General features: G+C 32.9%; 2 protein-coding genes across 4 annotated transcripts; both read right to left on the bottom strand.

The window, feature by feature from the left end:
- Positions 1 to 82: 82 nt before the first annotated feature.
- LOC148612642 (outer dynein arm-docking complex subunit 4-like) lies at positions 83 to 16,580 on the bottom strand. Of its 2 annotated transcripts, none has more exons than XM_088594297.1 (12): positions 16,400 to 16,580; positions 15,607 to 15,738; positions 14,441 to 14,594; positions 12,746 to 12,807; positions 10,152 to 10,320; positions 9,325 to 9,534; positions 8,113 to 8,320; positions 6,809 to 6,895; positions 5,352 to 5,548; positions 4,449 to 4,517; positions 3,070 to 3,333; positions 83 to 397 (listed from the first exon to the last, which is right to left on the bottom strand). In XM_088594297.1, the coding sequence occupies exons 1-12, from the start codon at positions 16,514 to 16,516 to the stop codon at positions 252 to 254; spliced, it is 1,815 nt and encodes a 604-aa protein (XP_088450423.1). In that variant the 5' UTR covers positions 16,517 to 16,580; the 3' UTR covers positions 83 to 251. The 2 variants fall into 2 exon arrangements, with proteins under 2 accessions (XP_088450423.1, XP_088450424.1); XM_088594298.1 differs by having other exon boundaries at positions 262 to 397; positions 3,013 to 3,333.
- A 2,725-nt stretch (positions 16,581 to 19,305) lies between these two features.
- On the bottom strand, positions 19,306 to 22,654 carry LOC148612641 (uncharacterized). 2 transcript variants are annotated; one of them, XM_088594295.1, is made up of 2 exons: positions 22,334 to 22,654; positions 19,306 to 21,398 (listed from the first exon to the last, which is right to left on the bottom strand). In XM_088594295.1, the coding sequence occupies exon 2, from the start codon at positions 21,367 to 21,369 to the stop codon at positions 19,567 to 19,569; it is 1,803 nt and encodes a 600-aa protein (XP_088450421.1). In that variant the 5' UTR covers positions 21,370 to 21,398; positions 22,334 to 22,654; the 3' UTR covers positions 19,306 to 19,566. The 2 variants fall into 2 exon arrangements, with proteins under 2 accessions (XP_088450421.1, XP_088450422.1); XM_088594296.1 differs by lacking the exon at positions 22,334 to 22,654 and adding an exon at positions 22,178 to 22,294.
- Positions 22,655 to 23,815: the final 1,161 nt, after the last annotated feature.

Genomic DNA, 23,815 nt, shown 5'->3' with positions numbered 1-23,815 from the left:
CAAAGAAGAGTTCTCACATCAAAATTTTTTTTTTCTTCCTCTTCACCTAAAGTCTTGACTAGAAGAGAATATTACAAATACATGTAATTTGAGGTGTTCTAATTATTGTTTTTTTATGCTCATTAATTTTTTACATTCAAATGACACCATACTAATACTCCAATTTACAAGTTGAGTCCATGCAATAACATTGTCCACTGATTTCTAATCCAATTTCATTGAAATTTAGTATATGAGTTGCCAAAAGAAATTTATGATGTTGTATTATCTTGTTTTTCATCTTTGTTTTCTCCACTTTGGCTTCCTCCTCCATTGTCAGATTTCTTTTCCTCTGTACTTTCTAGTTTACTGTTATCGTTGGTATTATCAGTATCATTTCTTGGACTTTCTTTTTTCTCTGGTGATAAAAAAATTAAAGAAGAAACCAATCATTATTGTGTTTCCATTTTATGATCATTTAAATTTATTTGAATATTTAAGTCAGTGAATTCTTGAAAAACAAACCTAGTAGGGGCTACTATACAAACTGTTGAAAAGAAATTAATTTTCAATTAACTACTTCCATGTACTTTGTTTATATATAAATCTGATGTTTACATTCTTATTTTAGTATGCTTAATGGGAATTGATAAGGAAAACCATATGCTTGTAGTATATAATGAATATTACATGACAAAACCTGTATCACATGCCATATCATCCCGAGGGCAGATATTGGTAGAGGGTGATATGGCCTATGATACAAATTTTCCTATGTATTATATGTTTTATCGTATATTTGAACAGAAAAAAATTAGTGATATTTAGTTGTTGAGGAAATAACCATTTCTTTGGTCTAGTTTTGATGCTCAAGTAAATTTGTATTTCAATTTAAATAATTTGTTTAAAACTGTTTTATTTCTGCTTTTTATCTTTTTTTAACATCTGTACAGTCAGCATCTATGGAAAATCCAGAGAAATGCAAAATAAAATAACGTTAGAGAAATCTGAGTAGGGGTGCGTTAAAGGTTGCAATGTCACAATACCTGATACTGATGAAACAGCAAATGCTTTATCAGATATTCAAAACAGCTTTATATAGTAAAAAAATATGTTATAAATTAATATAAAACTAAATCTGAGCTTCCTATATTGTATCACATCAGAGGATGCATTTTCTTTCATTAAAAATTCTTTATTCAACTGACATATTTCTTTCTGGAAATTAGAACAAGAGGAGCATGTTGTTGTTCTTGTTAAATGTGTAAAATATAACTTGTGTATCATGCTACAGGTAATGGGAAATGAATATGAAAATTCTGAGTAGAGTTAAGTGTCAGTCCCTATAAGATTTAGCCAGTAAGTGAAACATGGTATGAAGAAAAAACATCATTTTGATAGTGTAATTTGACTACAATCAAACCTCGGTAGCTCGAACTCCAAGGGACCATTGAAATGTGTTTGAGTTATCGGGAGTTTGAGAAACTGAAGTTCGTATATTTCCAAATTTTTTCCTTGCTGGTCCGAGTTCGAATTTATCGTTAGAAATTGCTTACTTCCTAGTTTGTGGATCTTTTTCATTCACTTTCGGAAGATTATTTTGATTTGTGGACATTAAAAATGCTGTGTTGTTTTTTAAAAATGTTCAGAGTTCGAGTTCCTTGGTTAATAATTTGTTTTCATCTGATTTTCTTTCATGCTTTCATCAAACCAACTTTGGAACATTCTTGAACATCAGTTAGTACTATATAGATCAAAACTACCTAATTGACTTAAATATTACCTGTAATTAACTTAAATGACACTGATTAATGATAGGGTTTCAGTTTTTCACACCTTTTATTACCCAAGCTGATAAAATGGCTGATGAGTTCGAGTTATTGAGGGCTATTCACTAAGATTTATTACCGAAAGGACCGACTAGTTAGTTCAAGAAATCCAAGGTTATTTATATTGATTATATAGGAGAAAGATTTGTACTTTGAATTGTGTTCAAGAAATTGCAGGTGTTCGAGCCATCCAAGTTCGACCGCATTTGCACCAAGATTTTCCATATCATGCTGGACCATTGAATTACATTATCACTGAAATGCATTCAAAATGTACATTTCAAGGGCAGTTAACTCTGTCAAAAACCTCATTTTTCTAACATTCAATTGAAAAATTTCTGAGCAAAGCCAGTGATGCAGAGATCAAATAATGTTTCTTTTCAAATAGAGAAAAGTATCCTTGAGTGATATTACATTGTCAGATTGGTGGGTTTTTGACATGTATGTTTCTGATTTTTCTCATTTTGCCTGATTCTTACAAATACTTACAATGTAATTGATTAACAAAGGGATAGGTTCATTAACACTTGTTTCAGGCCTACAATTTTGTTGAAATTTCAACTTACTATCTGGTATTTTCTATATCTGCATATTTTAAAGTTCAAATGATGTCTGAATCTTATTATACAGAAAAAAAGCCGCTTTAGAATCATCGAGTCACAATGTAGTCACAAAATGCTGTTTTTGTACAATTTTGCCCCATTTTCATCTTTAATCCTAGTACAAAACAAGCATGAAAAGCATTGAAACTTTGTTTTTAATGAAGGGGCATAATCGACAAGGGTATTTATGCAATTTTCAATTTTACGTGAAACACTTAAGGTTTTTGGGGCTGATTTTGATACTTTCTGAAAATACCCCTTTATCATGCAAAGAGTACTTATTAAGTCGGCATTTAAACGCTTATTTTCCATACATCATGTGTTAAATACATTTACTGCATTAATTCAATTATGGTGCATTGAAATGCATGCTGAAAGTGCTTATTTATCATGAGTTTAATGTGAATTTTGGGTACATTTCTAAAGTAGCTGAGCTCTTCAAGGTATCTTCACTGTGTGATAGCAAATTTTAAAGCAGTGCATATACAAGTTACATCCCTTTAAAAACTTTCTTGAAAAAAAAATAATTAGAATCATGCTTTCACATTATAACTAGTGTATAGGGAGTTTAACAGAAAAAATAAAAGAAGGGCAACACAAACCTGTTACTTTTGTCTTAATTATAAAAATGGCACTCATAAATTAATTTTCACCAGTACCTATCTCTGGTTCTTTTTTCTTCTCTTCTTTCTCTCCACTATCAGACTTATTTGAACTTGTTTCTTTTTCCTCTTTTACTTCTTTTTCTTTCTCTTTGTCTTCTTCATCTCTTTGTGATGAGACGGCTGTTTGGACTTCTCTTTCACCTTCCTGTTCAATTTGCTGCCGCTCTTTTTTAGCACTCGTAGATGTGTTGCCCTTTGCTATCTTTTGATTAACATCATCTATGGCCTTTTTGATGGCTGATTGTGCTGATGTGTCTCCTTTACGAATTTGGTAAAAAAAATATATATAATAAAAAACATTTGAAAAACTTGTTTTTTGCCATATCCTCTGGCATTAAGTGATCCAAGATAAAAGGCTTTAACAAAAGAAAACAGTCCCTGAACACACCAATCAGTGCAACTATCTGGAAGACCAATGACAGGGGACCAATCCATTCGTAGTTTCGTTATATAAAATTATGGATGATCAGTTCATGTGTAATTCAGAAATTTGATCGGAACAAATCAAATGAAATGCCATTTTAAATTAACTTTTAGCTTTAAAAAAAATCAACATTTTGTACTCCACTAAATGTATTAAATTAAAAAAAAAGTGCAAGTTTACCAGTTCACGTCTGAATCTGTTTTATTAAGAAATTTTGTGTAAAAACGAATAACCTAAACAAGCAATCTGTAAAATATATTAACAAATCATCAGTCACATGATGTAAAATGGAAGGGATCACTGGATTGACTGATCGATGAATGATCACATTTTTAGTTCCATGGATTGGTGAATCTGTGTTGTTATCATGATGTTTAAATCATTGCAAAAAATGTGATGGGCTTTTAATCACAATAATTAAAACCTCACAGTATGTATTTTTAATAAAACAAATGTGTCTTTTTTTCTTCCAAATCACAAAAATTAAAATGAATTTTTTACTTAAATTCCAAAATTGCAAGAATTTCTGAATTCATAGTTTTTACTAATATGGATAGGTACATGTAGTAAGGAAGGAAAATATGATGTTTGACACTAGGATAGGAAATAATTCTGAACATGGATATGAATATATAATAACTTGGGTTTCCATAGAAATGAAAAAAAAAATCAATATTTTGCACCAACTTGAAGTACAAAATAATGGCAGTTTTGAAGTATAGGCAGTAAATATCACAGCAAACCCGATAGGTTGATATTTAATGTTCCGTCAAGACATTCAAAACTGAGGATATTATGTTTATTGGTGACTTCACATCTGACTAGACATAATGTAGTCATTGGATATCGCTGATATTTTTTAGTATCACAACAATTTTGAGATAGAAAGAAGGAGGCGGTAAGAACGATGGAAAAACAATAAAGATGTCAATAAATCAATATCTGTTACCTTGTGATTTTGCCAAATCTAATGATGTTTCAAAAGCTGTTATTGCTGCACTTAGATCTCCCAGTTTCACTGAAATATAAAAATTACATATATTGAGTCTAAGTTCAACCAGCTAGAAAATAGAAACAATAAACATTTTCTACCACATTTCATTATATTTGGAGTAGCACATCTTTAATATGTATTTAAACATTATGCATAGTTTGAAGGATTCTTGTTCTATACTTCTTGACTCACAAATGGAGTAGAATGGAGAACAAGCCTGAGTTTCATAAAAATATCTCAAAATTGAGAAATTCATCAAATCCAGAGTTTTTTCTCTTATCTCCAATTTAAAGTGATCAGGGGCTGGTATCTCAAAAAAGCTCAAATTGAGATTTTCCTCAACTCAAATTTTAACCAATCAGATCATTGAAATTGAAGATTTTTGAGGGAAACAAGTCAAATCTCAATTTTTTAATTTTTTATGAAAGCAAGTCCATATTGGTTAAAATTTAAATTGAAGAAGAATTTGAGGAAAATCCCAAGTTTAGATTTCTTTTTATTGAACTGGGCACTGGCATTGCTTTTGCTGTTTTTGACAAAGATAATGCTATATTTTTTATCTGAGCCAAATTATTTTCTTAGAAAAAAAATTTGGTGTTATATTTTTAAGCAACTTCACTGCCCTCCCCTTTTCATTAGTTCAGCTAAGCCTATTTCCTAGGGCATTGGGTGAAAATTCTAGCTAGAACACTACTTCATTTAAAAGTTGATGCTTTTTAGACTACAGTATATCTAATTGTCCATTCTTCCCTGGTATATTTTCATTTTAAAATTTAGTCCAACCCTTTTATTTCAAATTTGTTCCTAGTGCCATACTCCAATTATGAACATCAAATGATTGGTCTGTTGTTTCCTAACCTTCAGACTGTGCCACCAGGACTGATGCCTGTAGCTGCCACATTTGATCCTCAGCCTCCTCAGCTGCCACCATGGACTTCTCGCCATTATCCTTTGCCGTCTCATATTTACCAATTTCTAGGTAACAGCGACCTATTTCATGATACAACCAGGTACTCTCTAGAGGTGATTTAGACATCGGCAGCTTTTTCTCCCACCTGTGAAAAGACATCGATTAATGAAAATCTTAACTGAATTTCATTTTTATATGAAAAAAATCGTAAGTGCTTTTCATGGTATAGTCACAATGAAACACATGACAAAAGCCAATACATATTTTGTTATTACAATGTGCCTATACAAAACATAAAAATACCAATCTAATATAGACATTTGAAATGTTGTACATTTGTTTTAAGGACTCCCCATTTGAAGCCTACAAAAGTGAACATCAGTAAGAGTAAAAGTGGTGATCTGACTTCGAAAAAATAACTTGGGTTTATGAGTTAGAAGAAAACAGAACAGAATGATTTTGAGGTATTACTGGTGGATTCCAAGGTCATAATTAAGTTTACTGTAAAGTAACAACTGTGTCTCCCTAAAATTGTGGGTCTCAAAAGTGGGTTACAACATTATCCAATGAAAATCAAAGTTATATTGGATGCTGTTTTGAATTATCACTATTTTTACATTAAGTCAAAGTACCTTCCAATAACAAAAATTGTGCATCTAATGTGAAATTAAATGAAACCCCAGCATGCGCTTATTTATTTAAAAGTAAAATTAAAAAAGCAGTATAACTCAAAAAGGTATTTTTTTTATTTAGATGAAAAATGGACTTGTTTTACCCATTCACAAGTTATCATCTGAAAACATGTATTGGCAAAAAGGGGGATGGAATGGTACGAAAGTGAAAAATGGCATAACTCGAATAATATTTTTGCATTTACATGAAAATTCAATACAATCTGTGTTTTAAAGTCCTTAACAACTATGCAAATTTCAAAACAATTCATTGATTCTTTCTCAATTAGTCATCTGGAAACATGTATTGGAAAAAAAGGGGGGATGGTAAAAAGTGAAAAATGGCATAACTCGAAAAGTCTTTTTTGGATTGAAGTCAAAAGTGAACTTAACCTGTAATTTATAATACTAAACGATTGTGCACAGTTTCAAAACAATTAATTGTTATGTTCTTAATTTAAAACGTAACCGCAATTTTTTTTCTGAGGGTATCGCATTATACTTTACCATTATGTGCGGCAGAATACAAAAACTAGAACAAAGTTGACAAAAAGCATTTAACTTGAAGCTGTGGGTAAACTTTAATAGGTTATGATAGATATTTGTTTAGTTTCTAATTTTATTTTTGGACTAGTAATTTTCTATTTTTTTATGATTAAAATAAGTCAGCTTGGTATTAAAGGAACTGTAGAAAATGAAAATAACTTGGTTTTGATTATAAAACATTGACTTACACCTCAACTGCTTTCTGGAAATTACCATGCCTGGCGTGGACACGACCCATATTGTCTAAACCTCGTGACACAGCTTCCTCCATATCACTGAAAAATAGGACTTTTACTGAATGGCAATGTCTCTGTTAACATGTGTGACATCAAGTGTTCACTTCTTACAGTTTTTTTAGTAAAACTCATGCAATTATTCTGTAATAACACTATATTGTATAGAAATTCAGTATTCCATGTTAAAGGTACTAAAAATCTGTAATTATCCTAGATTCTCAACCCTTCCCAACCCAATTTTTTTCACCCTCCCTGAAAAATTTTATTTTGATTTTTTCCCCAACTTCTTCCAAATTGGCAACATTTTTCACTTAAAGTGATAAAAAATGAAAAAAAAATAGAATTTGCCTGCTCCTAATTTTGTTACCCTACTTGTGCACCTGGTCCATGCTCCCAGTTTTTAGTGGAGTCCGAATTGCTCATTTGCTTTTGTTACTTTGTATGTATTATTTTAGTAATTTTATGTTCTTTGTTGTGTATGTCTGTTTTCCATGTCTGGTCTTTGTCCCTGGATTACATTCTTTTGATTACTGCTAGAACCTTGGTTCCCTAGTGCTAAAAACTTGGTTCCCTTAATTATTTTTTGAAAATGTTGGATGAGAACTTAGGATTTTTTTTATGACCTAACCCAAAGCATTTATTTTTCTGTGAAATAAATTTATGACATCACACTAGACTAAAGATTAATTCTTATGACAGGGAAACATGTATTAAAGGGTATGTTCATATAATTTGATAATTCTTCTTTGATGGAGAGACAGTTGTGATACCACACCAAAGACAATGGGTAATAAACATGTGATTTTCTGTAGTGTGATTGTTAAACATTGCCTATGAAATCTGATTGGTTGGAAGAAACATGGTGATGTTTTCCCATAACAAGTGGTGACATAATAGATGCATTATCATTCAAATTTCAGTCACAACATTTTCAGAGGAATAATAAAAGATTTGTGTGTAAAAGTATTGCAATACTAGAAACTGATGCAAAAAAAATCAAGATTTTGAAATTTTCACCCTATTGTTTTTTTTTTATTTTTGTCAATAGGGGATGAAAATGAAATAATTAATTTTATTTGGCCTAACTTGTTAAACAAGAACATCACAAAATATCAATTTGCTTTTTATTTTTTCATTATATAGTTTTATTTCATCAACATCATAAAAAAAACTTGCCGAGGCTTGAAGTTAAACGACCAGAACTGATATCTTGTAATATTCTAATTTCACTCATTATGACTCCTATAAATACATACTTTTCCTCTCCCATACTGAGGTCAGTATTATGATGATCCAGAGCTTTCTCGTACTGTCCCATCTCCAGGAAGGCATTACCTATACAGCTGTGGAGATTGGCTATCACTTCTATCTTGTTTGGAACTTGATCATCTGTGAAATTCTGAACTGTTGACAGACAGCGCTGTGACCGTCTCAGAGCCTCTTGGTAGTCACCTTCAACCTGAGCTGTGAAGTAGAAAGATTCAGTGTCAAAGACAAGTTTTGTTTTAAATTGATTAAGAGGCCATATATTTCTTGTTAATTATCCTGGTTTCTCATGCACGAAATTCAATTTTATGAATGAAAAGCAAATTGAAAAAATAGAGTAGTCCAACTACATGGGAAATAAGGTAAAGGTGGGTTTTCAATCTGGAGAAATAAGGCACTTTAATGTAGTTGAACCAACATACATGGTACATGTACTACTGATATAATTAAAAGCAATGATTAAACTTTTCTGATTAAAGTTTTCTGACCATTTCAGTGTTTGAAAAACATTGTAACTAAAATTAAAAATAAGTACAATGGTGTTAGGATAAAATAAGTGTTGGTCCAAGATCCGGGTCCAACAATTTCTGACTTAGGACCTTAACCATTTTCACTGACACTTCATAAGAGACTTTTAGTTTTCCTCAAGTAGACAGACCAAGTTTTGAAACTTGGAAAAGTCTAGGACTTCACGCTACTGAACAGAAATTTGAATCCTTGTAAGTCTTCATAATCTTTGGAATGATAGAAGACTGTGGACCTCCCTCATTTTGGCTCTTTGTGAGAGCAAGACCATATCTAAATTAAGTACTACAGTAAAACCTATATAAACTGAAGCCTTTTTGGACTGTAGAATTAATTTGTTTTCAACAGATGTTTGGTTAACTCAGGTTCAAAGTATGTTTAAACAGACAGAGACCCTGTTTATGCTACTTTAAGACAAGGGGTAGTTTTAGTCGTATTTTATGAAAATGGGTCGTAAAATCTTGAACTTTGTGTCATTTAAACGTGTATATAATGGAGAGATTCACAATCTATAGAGCATAATTTGCAGTCAAATAATATAGAAACTGTGCTGAAATTGTAGGGGTCTGCTGACACACAGGGATAAAAAAGTGTCTTTTGCAGATATGAAAGATTTGTATTCTTTTTTTTCACAATTCAGTTTAGGCAGGTATCACTGAACATAAAGTATCACCCACCAACATCAATCTTTTCAAGCTCTCTAATAATGTAATCATTAGGAGACAGTTTTCCTGTACCACCATCAGGTCTTGGTCTTTGTTGTGCTCGCTCATGTTTCCTGGCATACATTGGTTTCTGTTGTCTCCAAAAATCTGTCCGTGTGTCCAGATAGGAGAGACCTTCTGTCACCAAGTTATTGATCATCTTTCCTATATCCGATCTTGAATCTAAAAAGTAATTTTGAATTGTGCTACGTTAGTTACATGGTACTCAACTCTTTAGGTTATAGTTACATGGTACTCAACTCTTTAGGTTAGAAAAAAAAAAAAATCTTCCTACAGTTCTACAGTTTTGTCAAGTTGAACTTTCCTAAAAACCTAGCTCAATTAAAATTTTGATCTATCAGATTGCTAGAAATTTAAAAATTTCTAGCGAAACTCACCATGAAATATATTTAAAGAGGTAGACCTAGGGTAAGAGACATCTCTTAAAAATCATTCCAATGTTTGTATTCAGCATTTTACATCAACCTATGTCAGCATCTAATTAACTTGGATTCATTTTATTTTGCTTCAAACAAAAGTTTGAGAGGTTATGGTGAAATAGAATATCATACAAACATATCCCTGATTTCATGAGTTATGTCCCTTACCCTAGGTCTACCTCCTTATGAACTATACAGTGCTTGAAATAAGCCACTAGACAAATTGTTGTAAAGCTAAGAAATGCAAAATATAAAAAAAAAATGCAAACCTGATTGTCTCCAAAAAAAATTATCTCTCTATTTTCAAAATTAAATTTCAAAAACCTTTATCATTAATTCCTAAAATATGTCAGACTTTACCAGTTTCCTTCAACAGTTTTTCCAGATACTGTCTGTCACCATATAATTCACCCAGTAACTGTTTGATTGTTTTCTCGCTGCCTGCTGGCCGACTAGGATCATACCTGTGACGTTTTGGAGCTGTGGTTAATTTTTTGTAAGTGTTGTACTGCTGTTTCTTTGGCTTTTTCTGTTAAAAAAAAGCATTGAAAATTAAAAAAAAAAAAATATTATACAGTTGGTCATGTTGGCATATGATAAATGGCAGGTCGCAAATATGCAAAAATATTTCGTTATAGTGCATGATTTGGCATTAATTGCCAAAAACTATGACTTTGGACCAGTAAATTGTTTGTACATCTTAAGGATTTCAGAAGTAAACCCATCTGGAAATAATAAATACATGTTTAAGAAAAAAAAACAAAACTTTGTTTGTATTTAAGTAACAGAATAGATTACATGTGGTCATAAAATTTCAAATACCATATATATATATATATTTTTTGGTGAGTGTAAAATTTAGTGATTTAAATACAAAAATTATGGCATATGCTTAGTAGTGCACTTAGTACTAAATCTCAGTGTAAATACGTCTCACAATTTATTTTTTAGTTTTAGACTTAAAAATTAGCAACCTGCAAAAATTACTCTATATATTTGGTATTATATATAAATACATTGTAATACATCCTAAAGCTTAGGGTGAATTTCAGTCCTGGGTAAATTTTGAACAATGGTTACAGTAGCCCATGAGTCCACAAGGTCTTTGTAATGTTACACAATACCGGTATCTTACATACATGTTAGTAGATAACCTAATAAATTGTACTATAAAGTGGTCAAGAGTCATGCCTGACATACATTCAATACAATTTCATCTTAGAATCATGCAAATGCAGATATTCAATAGTTCCAGAAAACGTTTTGCTCAAAAATGTTTTCAAGATGGAAACCCTTCAGCATGCCTTATAAGAAGTGGGTGCTTTCCACTATGCAATTTATTCCTCTAGAACCACATATTTATGTTCCATTACTGGTATTTCTCAGTTGATCTACAAGACAAACTGGAAAGAATAATCAAGGTAACCAAGGTTATAGCGGTAATCAAAAGAATGTAATCCAGGACAAAGACCAGACATGGAAAACAGACATACGTAACAAAGGACATAAAGTAACTAAAATCATACATACAAAGTAACAAAATCAAATGAGCAACTCGGACTCCACTAAAAATTGGGAGCATGGACCAGGTGCACTGGTAGGGTAAGTGTCCTTCGCTTTTCTAGAAACACCCACTGAGAAAGTTTGTTGGTATCAGTTAGTGGTAAACAAGTAATGTTTCAAAAATGAAAGTGTAAGTGAAAGTTTACAGCTATATTTCAGTTGAATCACACAATGAAAAAAGTTCTATCAAAACTTGTATAAAAAATTCAAAAAAATATTTAAAAAAGTACAGAATTAAGAGTAAACATACAAAGTGACAAAAGTAAATGAGCAACTCAGACTCCACTAAAAACTGGGAGCATGGACCAGGTGCACCCGTAGGGTACTATATGATTATCAAAAGGGTATATTACATGAATTAAGGCTACTTAAAGTGTATTATCAAATAGATGCTGAATGGCTGGATGACTCTGCATGTCTTTCAGATGAAACTATACTTGTTAAAGTCAACATATTGTCAATGTAGACCTCAGAACTGTCATTTATCATAGGTACATGTATAAGCATTTCAAAACAATGGAAACTGTCTGAAAACTAACTAGAAAATTCCAAAAGTGTATTGAACTGATAAGAAAATTATTGTACATTTTCTATGTAATTGTGTCACCAGGTCAAGTACAAAAATATGGCTATTGTCAAAATATGCTGAAAAACATTAAAGTGTAGCTATTGATTAAATGCAACTTGCGTAAGATGTAAATTAAATTTATTAGTAATAATAATGTTTTTCTTTTGTTTTTACTGCCTGATATTTTTATCTTGGGACTTTACATGATACTAAATAAGAGGAACAACACAATTACTGCAATACTAATCTGATCCATAATCAAGTCAAGTCCAAAATAAATCTGGCAAAATAGATATTACACCATCAGAGCAGCTAGTACCACAATGGTCCTGACTTGGTACATGCATTTAAAACTAAATGGTGGGTTAAATCTAGGTTTTACAGAAGAAAAAAAAATTGTCTAATGGTGTTACTTTGAAATTCCCTGTAATTTTACTGATAAACAATATAACTTCAGTTTTGGATGCCTTTACAGAACATAAAATTTAACTCTATTAGGATTACAACAAAATGTTCCGTTTTGATTATTGACAATTCATATGGTAGCAAAGCAACTGATAGTTTTAAAAAAAAATATTGACTCCAGTCTTTCCAAAGGTTCAATTTTTTTTCAGGACATTCGGTCCTCTGATGACATATTATTTTCTGGACTGAACCCAGTTTTACCGTCTCTCTTGACCTGAATCAAGATTGTCTTAAATGTAAGAAATTTTCCGGACTTCTGGTCTGATGTTCCAGATTTTTTACCAGTCCAGTCACATCTTTACCGGTGATATCCGACCATCCGACAAACCTTTGGAAAGACTGTGACTCTCCTTCTTACCTCATCCATTTGTGTAAAGAAAGACAAATCTCCATCTGTGGTAAGCTTGACTTTTTCTGGAGCTGAAAAATTAAGCATAAGTAATGTTAAACAAGAGGTTCCCAGGAGCCAGAATCGCTCACCTGTTGTGCTATGCCTTTCACGGGCAATAAATTAAACAAGAAGTTGTCAACAACAATTTTGACACAAGAAAACTTTGATAGGACTTATCATAAGGATCATTTCAGCAAATGAAAGTTTAAATCTATCACAGTTTTCAAGACATTGGCTGAAAACTAAAAAAAAAAAAAAAAAAAAAAAGTGTTATTTTCCCCTGTCAACAGCAATAACTCTTATAAGAAGGCATCTGACAACTTTTATACCTGAAGACTTATGTAGTCCAAAAAAATAAGGATAATTTCAGCTATTGAAAGAATTTGGCTAAACCTAACAGTTTGGAGGTATACATGAAAAACTACTGTGTGACCCCTATGCCCTATGTTCTATTTTTAGTAACAACGGCCATGCTTTTCAACAGATCAAAAATCCCCAAATCAGTTCTATGCATAATACCCAAAGGAACATTCATACCAAGTTTGGTTCCAATTGGTCAAGTAGTGTCAGAGAAGAAGATTTTTGGAAGATATAAAATTAAGGGCAATAACTCCAACACGGCTCAATAGATTAAAATGATTATTTGACCACAGATAGATCTCATCATGCTAAACACTTTTACTCCATCAAAATTTGGCTAAACCTAACACTTTTGGAAATATATGCGAAAGACTACTGTCTGACCCCTATGTTCTATCTTAGTAACAACCGCCATGTTTTTCAATGGATCAAAAATCCCCACGCCAGTTCTATGCAGGATATCCCAAGGAACATGCATACCAAGTTTTGTTCCGTTTGGTCAAGTAGTTTCAGAGGAGAAGAGTTTTGAAAAATTGTTAACAACATCGACAGACAACAATGGACGCCTAGTGACGGCAATGGATGATTTAAAATTAAACTAGAAAAAAACTGTGATCAAAGCTCACCTTAGGATAATATGAGTAAATATATGATCCAAATCTAAACAAAGCTGTCAAACTGAAGTTGATATCACTTCAGCCTAAAACCAAACAAATACCACATCACGGCATTCATAAATAAAGTTTGTGTCAAAATATTATGGGGCAAGTTGTAGAAACAACTGCAACAAAAACTGTGGACAGGCAATGAATGGATTCCACGATCATACCTGCAAAGCAACCGTTATAACAAAACAAAGGTGCTAAATGTCACAACAAAGCAAAATATTTTTTTACCTTCACCCTGTTGCGTTTTCTTTAGGTAATATCTTTTTTAAGACTGTTTTCAACTTCATTGGGGCTTGGTCATGATCAAGCTTAAATGTTTCTTACAAAACAATTATTGGGAAATAAAATTGTCACACGGTGGCATATCCAGGGGCTCAAAAAGTCTTGGATTTGACCTCTTATTATAAGAATCTTTTTCTTCTGTAATATTTTGGCAAAAAATGTACAATTTATGGTCTTGATCCCTGTTTTATAAAATTCTGGATTGGATCACCACTACCCCCACCTTCTTTTTTTAATGAATTTCTTTATACACCTGGGGAATAAATATTGTCTAATTAAAATAGTTCGGTGCATTTTGACAGTATTACAGATGTAACTTTGTTACATTTCAAAACCTTGTACATGTACATACATCCAACTGAATTGTCAATGGCCTCTTGAGCTTTCTGTATACCAAGTCTGAATTCCTGCAGTTCTGGTCGCAATTTGTGACCCCTGTGGTAAAATACCAGGGACATCTCGAAGTCTCCTTGATAATAAAGTGCTTGTGCCTTTTGATAAACACCCTGTAAAAGAATTCAACCGGGCATAAGCTAAGATTCAGTGAATAGGAGAAGTGACTCCTCCCTTTCAGGAGTGATAGGGAGAAGTGAGTCAGGAATGGGGAGAAATACTTCACTACTAGAATATTTTGTTGCATTGATATGAACTTGTATCTCAAGAACATGTATTCTAATAAATCAAGTCAGACATTTTTACCATAAAAGTACTTCCTGTGTAATAATTTATTATCGAAATTCATTGGACATTTGTATAAAACCATACTGCTTTCAGAAAAGAGCAAGTGATCAATCAATCACTAAAATCTGGTCACAAGGACAACTCATATCATTAACCCCTACTATTCAGAACTTATTGACAAAAGTAACATGTGGTTTTTCATATAGGTAGCCTTTTTTCGGGTGTATCACATTTTACAGAATTTGCATGATTCTTAAAAAGACTGCAACTTAAGTGTCAGTCTCTGTAAGAATCAGGCAGTATGTGAAACATGGTATGAAAAAAATACCATCATTTGATAGTGTAATTTGACTATTTTTGCCATCAGAATCAAGGAAAAAAGACAATATTTTCCATATATCTGGTGCATTGAGTTATAACTTCATTGAGATGCACTGAAATGAACATTTCAAGGGCAGATAACTGTCAAAAACCTAATTTTTGTAACATTCTATTGACAAATTTCAGAGCAAAGCCAGTGATGCAGAGATCGATTAGTGTTATTTTCAAATAGAGAAAGTATCCTTGAGTGATATAACATTGTCAGGTCGGTGGGTTTTTGACATGTATTTTTCCCACTTTGCCTGATACCTACAAACACTTACACTGAAAATGGGTCAAATATGAAAAAAAAAAATTTCAAATTGCAGATTGTGACCTGCAGACAAAATGGTGGATATGAATTTTATAAAATGACTCGTCACGGGAAATATCTAAATTTGTTATCCCTTGGGCATTGGCATACTTTCTCATGCACTGGGTGATAGGAAAACTGATAAGATCTAAAATAGTTTTCACCTTATGAAATGTGTTATCTTCTGCAAGGGAGGCCTCAGCATCTTGTAATGCACTATATGTATCACCTAATTGTAAATGGCATCTGGACCGACATACAAGGCAGTTCTTATCATTTGGTTGTAGTTCTAATGCCTATAAAAATAAAACAGAAAAAAAACACATTGACATGCAGACATAACACAATAGACATAGGATTCCAACCTGGTTGGTTAACAATAGTGCAAAAGTTTTCATTCATAGTTAAGTATTACTTATATACTTTGCCTGTTCAAGTGATCCCCTCTCAGGCTATTTGTCCTTATATTTGGCAGTTTAAGCAGAACCACTCATTTCTACTTGATGTCTGACATTATGGTGAGTGGTGACATACAAATGTATGAAGTGCACTTTCAACAGGAGAACCTAGCTGTAGCAGTAATTTGGATAAGAAGTGGCTATGTGCCATTTATCAACTCCAGTTAAAAATGCATGCCCCATCAACACAGGCACGTGTTTTATTTTAAAAAAAATACCTCGGCCCCATTCTCATCCTTTTTTTGAAATGAACCAATTTATGTGCCTGTGCTCATCATTGATCAATATTAGAATATGACAAAATATTTCTCAAGTACAAAATCTCTTTATTGAAAAATAAGATATTATTATTTATTTCACTGTATGTAAAGTAACATGTATAGTGTTCATAGAATAGGAAATATATTGATGATTGAAACATAAATGTTTCCCACTTCTTGCGTTTAAGGCCATAGCCATAGGAAATTTCAGTTCATGGAATTGTGCATATAGAACTTACTGTTGTGTAACTCTCAATAGATTTTCTGTATTCTCCTTGTTTGAATAAGGAATCGGCTTCTGCTTTATATATTTCAAATGTCCCTCTGGGTCCTTCAGATTCATCTCCGTCAAACATTTTGCAAAGTTATTTTGAGTTCTTGTCGCCGGCTATCTTTTCACAACAGTATCAACTTCCGGTTAAAGATTTCACCATAGAAACGTACGCAATGCACTTCCGCTGTTCCAATCGCTCACGTGCACGTTCGCTGAAGTCAATTTGGCGGCCCAGTTTAATTTTAAGAAAGATGTTTTATTAGTTACATGGCGATTTTAAGCAAAGCATATACAATTAATATGATTTTTTAACCTAGCAACGTTGTAGAGACTGTGACAATATTTATGATTTGTAAATTAGGCCGATTAAAGAAATTCAAAGCATAATCTGCACTACGATGGATTAAAAAGGATTAGGACCAATAATCTGGATATATTTAAATGCAAACTGACCCAGTATATTAAATGTGAATTTATAATGATATAATTGGCTGTAATTTTGTAACTTTCGAAGTCAATTAACAACAACAACAAAAGTTAATTTTATTCTGAACAAATATGAAAATAACATTTTCTTCCAATTTCATATCAAACTGTTTAGAAACAAGATAAAAATACAAAATATCAGAGTACTTCAATTTTCAATAAAGCATTTGAAAATACACTTTAATATAAATGCACGTATATGTACATGTATGTGTCATTATGTTTGAGCCTAAACCAGTAATTATAACTCTGTTGACCAGAGCTAATAAAAGTATTTGTATTAAACATTGATTAATTATTTTCAAAACTTTTTAATTTTTTTTTAAAATATTTGTGGATAACAAGTTTTTAATTTTTACCCAATCAGTGCACCTGGTAAATGTTCCCAGTGTATAGTGGAGTCCAAGTTGCTCATTTACTTCTATTACTTTTTATGCATTATTTTGGTTATTTTAAGTAGCTGTAAGAATCTTGCAAAATCTGAAAAATGTGGTACACCCAAAAAAAAGGCTACATATTTTTATTTTTGTAATTAAATTGTTTTATGGGTCTATACCATGAAATATGTAATTATTCATTCAAATCTGCCTGCTCTTAGGAGCTAATCAACATTGAAAATCCAATAGATTCTATTGTATTTGAGTGTCATTTACAGAGTTATCTCCCTTTATTTTGAAATTTACAGTGTATTCTATATAATTTTTATCTCTTATGAACACGGGTTATATGAAATACTGAATGTTAATTTCTGTTCACTACGGCAATTCAAACAAAATATCAAAAATAAAAATATGTAGGCTTTTTACCCATGAATCACATTTTGCATGATTCTTAGCTGGAGTGCTACTTTAAAATATGTTCTTTCCAAGTCTGGTCTTTGTCCCTGGATTACATTCGTTTGATTTCCATTAGAATCTTGGTTCCTTTGGTTACACTTTCTTCGTATTTTGATAACTGTTGAACACATATTCAGTGTAATTGACAAAACTGCTAAGATATTAAATTTTGTTTATCCATTTTTGTTTGCATGTTTTTTTTTTAATATTTTTTGATGAAGCAGGGCCTAATCTAGAAGGAGAAATGAGCAAAAACCTTTCCTTGTTTGTGCTAATTTCTTCTTTTTGTCTTTGACAAGGAGAAGTTTTTGTAATAGATTATATAGGAAAAAAATGTCAATATTGTAATTCTCTAAAAGAATTTACAAAAACTTCTCATTGTCATTGATGTATAGATTAAGCTTTCTTAAGGCATTATTATTGTTATTTGTGTTTATTTTGATTTGGAAGTATTATATATATGTATACGCTTTCAGTTTTCCGGTTCTGTTCGAGTTTTTCTTGTAAAGAAAAAAAATCCTATTCAATCACGATCGCTATAACCTGAATTAAACTAGTACCGTTGCCGTGTACAGGTGCTTTTGGTATATCATCGCTATTGCATGATATTATATTGTGTGACGCTGAGCTGATATCGCAGCAAAACCCATTTAAGCAAGCCCTAAAGTGGGTAAAACTGCAATTTTTCAAAAATCAAAATTTGCTTCAATAAACCGAGATTCAAAAATGCGCAGTTTTAATAACACAAAAAAGAATGTATGTAACCAACGGAAAGTCATTCATACACTTTCAAAAACTTTCTGATCTATGTCTTGAAACATGTTTGCGCACAAATATTTAAATTGTGCATTTAGTCATGGGACAATGATGATCACAACACCCCATTGCCTTAAAAACAGCAATTTTTGTTTAAACCTATCTCATCAAAAATCGAATTGTTGCATGATTTTAGACAATCCGTATCACAAAAGAGAAAAACATCGATAAGTCGAAGTCGAAGGGAACATGCAGGCAAGAATGTTCGAGTTATGCGAGGGTTCGTGTCATCCGAGGTCGAGTATAACCCGACTATTATTACCACGGTTACGAATTTTGACTCTGTGCGAATCGTTAAGTCCAGGAAATAATGAAAAAAATCTACTAAAGTGATTCGCTTTCGTTTTATCTACTCAAAGTTTCCTTTGCTCATCCTTCTTAATATTAGATATCGATACATCGGTTGCAAAACATCAAAATAAAAAGGAGAGGTACTAAATCAGAATAAAGCGCGAGTTTTTAAGGGGACCTACCAGGTGAACGCCCCTAAAATTGGGAAAATTAGCATCAAATCTCGTTTTGAATGTCGGTTTATTGGACTCCTCATAGTAATAATGCACTCGATAGATTACACATTTCCCTTTTTTTTCTTAAAATGCATGAAATTTATTGCTCTAATAAAAGATTTGGAAAATATGAAAAAGAAATGGCATGAATTTGAAAAAATAAAGCATTTATAGATCAGATAAATTACATAAAGTCTTCTTGCTGAATTATTAATGCTGACAACATCCTCACAAACATAATTTTATTAAAAGATCATTTTCCTTTTAATTAAAAAATACCCGTAATCGCAACGCAACTGAAGACTTAATTACGCGTCCTTTTTGTATCGATTGACCTGCTTAACAGTTTGTTTTCGCTTGTATGTCATAACTAGTATTATGTGACAATTAAAAGAGTTAAATTAGTATTATATTTTTACTTTACCACCATGTAAATCTACGTGTTCTAGAAATCAGTGGCAATATAAAATAGAGTCGTTAACTAAGTTTTAATTGACAGAACATATAATGTCAAATTCTAATATCTTTGTTGTGTCTTTTGTTGTTACTAACAATCTATTGGTGTCTCGGTTATAAAATATAGAATATGGCGCTCTGAGTGAATATTTTAAGTCTATCAGATCCTTTCTCTTGCCATCGTTTGAAATTCTCATGACGTTATTAGATTCGAAACCACTGACATATACATTACCATCGGAGTCGGTGGTGACACCGGTGGGACTCAATAGATTTCTGTCCTTGACCTTCCACAATATTTTACCAGACATATCACAACAAAACACAGTATTTTCTTTCCAATAGGCAAAATAAATGTTTCCCTTACAGAAAGAGAGGTATGGGCAGTTTTTGTTTTTGATAGGTATCTTGGTCACTGTATGCAAGTTATAGTCAAGAATTCTATACTCCACCTCTGTAAGATGAACAATTACGTTATGTTCACTTAATGCCAGGGCCTCGCATGCTGTGTTGAATATTGCCTCTTTCTCCAGTTGCTTCGTTGCCATGTCAACTTTTCCTACACATTTGCCGGAATAGGAGGTATAAAATATCTTACCATCAGCATAAGCAATATTATTCGGTTTGTACTTCAGGCGTATTAATCCTTGCAGCGAACCGTCTGAATGTAACAAAACTATACGTTGATTCCTTTTATCACCGAGCAAAATATTCCCGTCTGGAGTAGCTGAACATCCAAAAATTTTCATATCTCCAGAAATGTGTGCTAAATCTAAATCCAACCTCTCTCTCAATTTAATCGTAACGTCCCATTTTGCTGTAGTGTTTGGTGTGGACTCCGATGAACGTCTTGGTGTGAACTCCGATGAACGTGTTGGTGTTGACTCCAATGAATGATCCGCAAACTGGATTTTTGACGACGGAGACGGAATTTGCACTTGATCTGGAACTTTGTTATTAACAATAAGCTTTTCCGCTGTAGTTCTATGGTCAAGTTTCCCGAAACTCGAAACAAGTCCGTTAAGAAACTGTTCAATCGGTTTGGCGAATGATACGCATACCTCTTGGTACTTGTTATGATTATTTACGCTTTTCACATAAACCTCTTCTTTTCCTATCGTCTTCTTAAAATCTTGTGTTATTAGGAAGAGCTGTACGTCGGAAGCTTTGTCTCTACATCTAATGACATCCGAAACCTTACGTTTCCATTCAACAATTTGTTTATCATTATCCTTTAATACTTTAACAGAAGATTCAATGTCTGCAACAGGTTGCAAAAAAGCATTTTCAACTTCGTTGTCAAGCTCTTTTTCCAGCTTATCTAAGTGGTCGTTGATCTCAAGACGAACTGCATGAATCTGCTTTCGATATTCGGAAGCTTGTTCGTTCATTTTTGAAACCATTGTAGACTTTCCAGTTATTAAGGTCTCAATCGAACGCTCCATGTTTTGCAGACTATTTTCTACGTCGTCGAAGAAAACTGATGAGTCATCTCCCTGGAATTGACTCAATGAGTTTATTTCCCCACAGTCCATATGTTTCGACGCGCACAAATCGCAAAATGGCAACTCGTGTTTCGGGCAATAATGTTCTAAAATTTCATAGTGTTCCTCACAAACCGTTTTGACCGACAAGAGTGATATCGGCATTGTCTTCAAGTCATCCAATTTCAGTGCTTTATGCCTCATCGTCAATTTCCTCCGCATATGATGCAATGCGCATGTCTTGCAAAAGTACTCATCACATTCGGGACAGAACTCCTCTGCCTCTTTCTTCAGTTCATCTAGCTCGCAGTTGCTGCAGTAATACGTATCTTGGCTACTATTGTCGTCCATCGTTTCAAAATGTAGAACTTTTCAAATAACTGGAATATAAGGTACAAATATTTTAAACACACTTAATTAATTTCACAAGTCTAAATGTACGTCTGTTTTACATGATTCTACATATAAATGTACTTATTAATGTCAACAGTAACCACACGAAACCATTGAAATGGGGTTAGTTTTTTTGACAAGTCGTCCGAACAAGCGTTCTTACTACTTTCTGTATTACACTATACTAGTAATCTTAATGGATATTCTTGCTACTTTGTACCAATCCCTCTAAAATACACACACTCCCAAAGGCAGAGGTGATACAAAGGGCAGATTTTTAGTTATCGTTATAGTTATAGTTATCGTTCTTGATTTGGTTGATATAAGTGGACGATGAAAGTATAGTTTTCTAAATATATAACGTTACAAAATTGTAGCATGTACATGTATTGATCAGAACCATCAAGAGTATTCCCACTACAGTTAATATATATATATATACGTGTACACGTATCATACTATATATGCTTCAATGAAGTTCATATTGATTATTTTATCGCATTAAAATGCCTGAAAATCCATAGCCACAAATTATTAAATCGACGAGTCGCACACACTTGCACCGTGCGGTTAATGATAAACTTGCTGTTCGCTAATAGGTAACAAATCCGATCACATTACAGTCAATTCCAAATTCTGTATTTGATTAGTATCAGGTACACACCTCGTACAAGTATGCATACAAATGAACTTAAACGGAAATTCATGTCAATTTGTTCTAACATACGTAATTTAATTTCACAAGATTAAAATTAAAGCCACTTACTTTTCTGCGTAGCGAACAAATCAAACGAGGCGACGAAAACGCGAGAATATGTTTACAACACCAGCGTAACAGGGATGTATGTCTTGATCCCACCTGACATTAGGTATACACGGTGACTGACCTAAAGAATATGAAAATAAACTAGAACAAACATACCTCTATCTCCCCGCTGAATGTTGACATTTACGTTGCAGCAGAGGGGTCACGTAAAGTTCAAGGGTTTTGGACGACTAATCCATTGATCTTTGCCTCACACATCTGTTCAACATTTAAAAATGACCACTGCTAACAGTATGCAACTCATCGACTCGATTTCACCCACCGCTAACAAATGCCTAGAATTTATCTCCAGCTCTGAATCCAAAAAGGGTTTAGTCAATTGGGTGCCGGCATTATGAGACCTGCATAGTATTAGAAATTAACATTTGTTTGCTTTACGTACATGAAAATGAGCTAACGTAATAAATGTTTGGTTCTTAATGAGTGATAATTTTGTTTTCATAGACAGGAGGGGGTCTGATGGATAAAATTAGGAATCAATTGACACTACCTCATAACTACTTGAAAAAAAAATGAATGAAAACTCTTGTACTAGGCTAATAGAATTGATCAAAATTGCCATATTTTTATAGGTTTCTATGGGAATAAACTCGTGCACGCAGGCGTGCTAAAATTCAAAGTACCGAGGTACTTCAAATCTGATTTTATATACAATGTATACCTAAATACTGATTGTAAAGATAACGGCAATGACTGAGAAACAGAATATTACAGTTATCATATACAGTCAATTACTCAGTATGCACATAATGGTGGTTCTTGTTAACAGCAAAACCAACTAATAATGGTCGTGCTAAAATGGATTTGCAAATCATGCGCCGAGGTTCAATATTTTGTAGAAAAATATAGTCAGGATCGGATCGAAATTTGAATTCTATAGCTCCTTACACTTTCAAATTATTACCCCCTGAAGTCAAATTGTACCTGAGCACTTTCATACGACATGTTGTTTCTCATTCAAACATGGTTCATGTTTATATAAAATAATAAACTTTTTTTTCAAAAAGTCTAATCAAAATTACTTCTGCAAAGGTAAATACATCTCGTCACACTCTACTCATCACGCAGGTATTGAGGCAACAACTTGACCGATAAAATCGTTTATAAGGTCAGCGATCTATACAGGTATACTTACGGTTTAATACGAGATAAACTGAAATAGTATGCCTAGGCAGGCGCGTAGCTGAGGCCAAATTGAAGTGTAGGCAAAATTACGGCAGGGGGTCTGGGGCCAGCAATCCAGGGGGCAAAGCCCCCCCCCCCCAAGCTCCGCGGAGATAGCGTTATAGAGCAGCATTTATGCCTCTCCTGGATGTATTTTATCTCCAAAAACAAAAAATGGCAAAATTAAGTGCAAGCAAAAGCTTTTTTGCCTAACGGCAGCTACGCGCCAGCTAGGTCTTCGCACTGTAAGTTTTCTGAGATATCTCATTGTGAAATCTGTGTTAATTAGTTCCTCCTTCCTTCATTTGGTGTTGATTCACCCAACAACTAAGCCTTCTTATTAAAATTTATATTTGTTTGTCTAGGTCGAACTGGACCATCACTTAGGTTTACAAAGGCACGACAAACATAACT

This window comes from Perna viridis, chromosome 7 (genome assembly GCF_037379345.1).
Source record: "Perna viridis isolate PV_CMFRI_1.1 ecotype Kerala chromosome 7, ASM3737934v1, whole genome shotgun sequence".
Lineage (NCBI taxonomy): Eukaryota > Metazoa > Mollusca > Bivalvia > Mytilida > Mytilidae > Perna > Perna viridis.
This window is presented reverse-complemented; position numbering and strand designations above follow the sequence as displayed.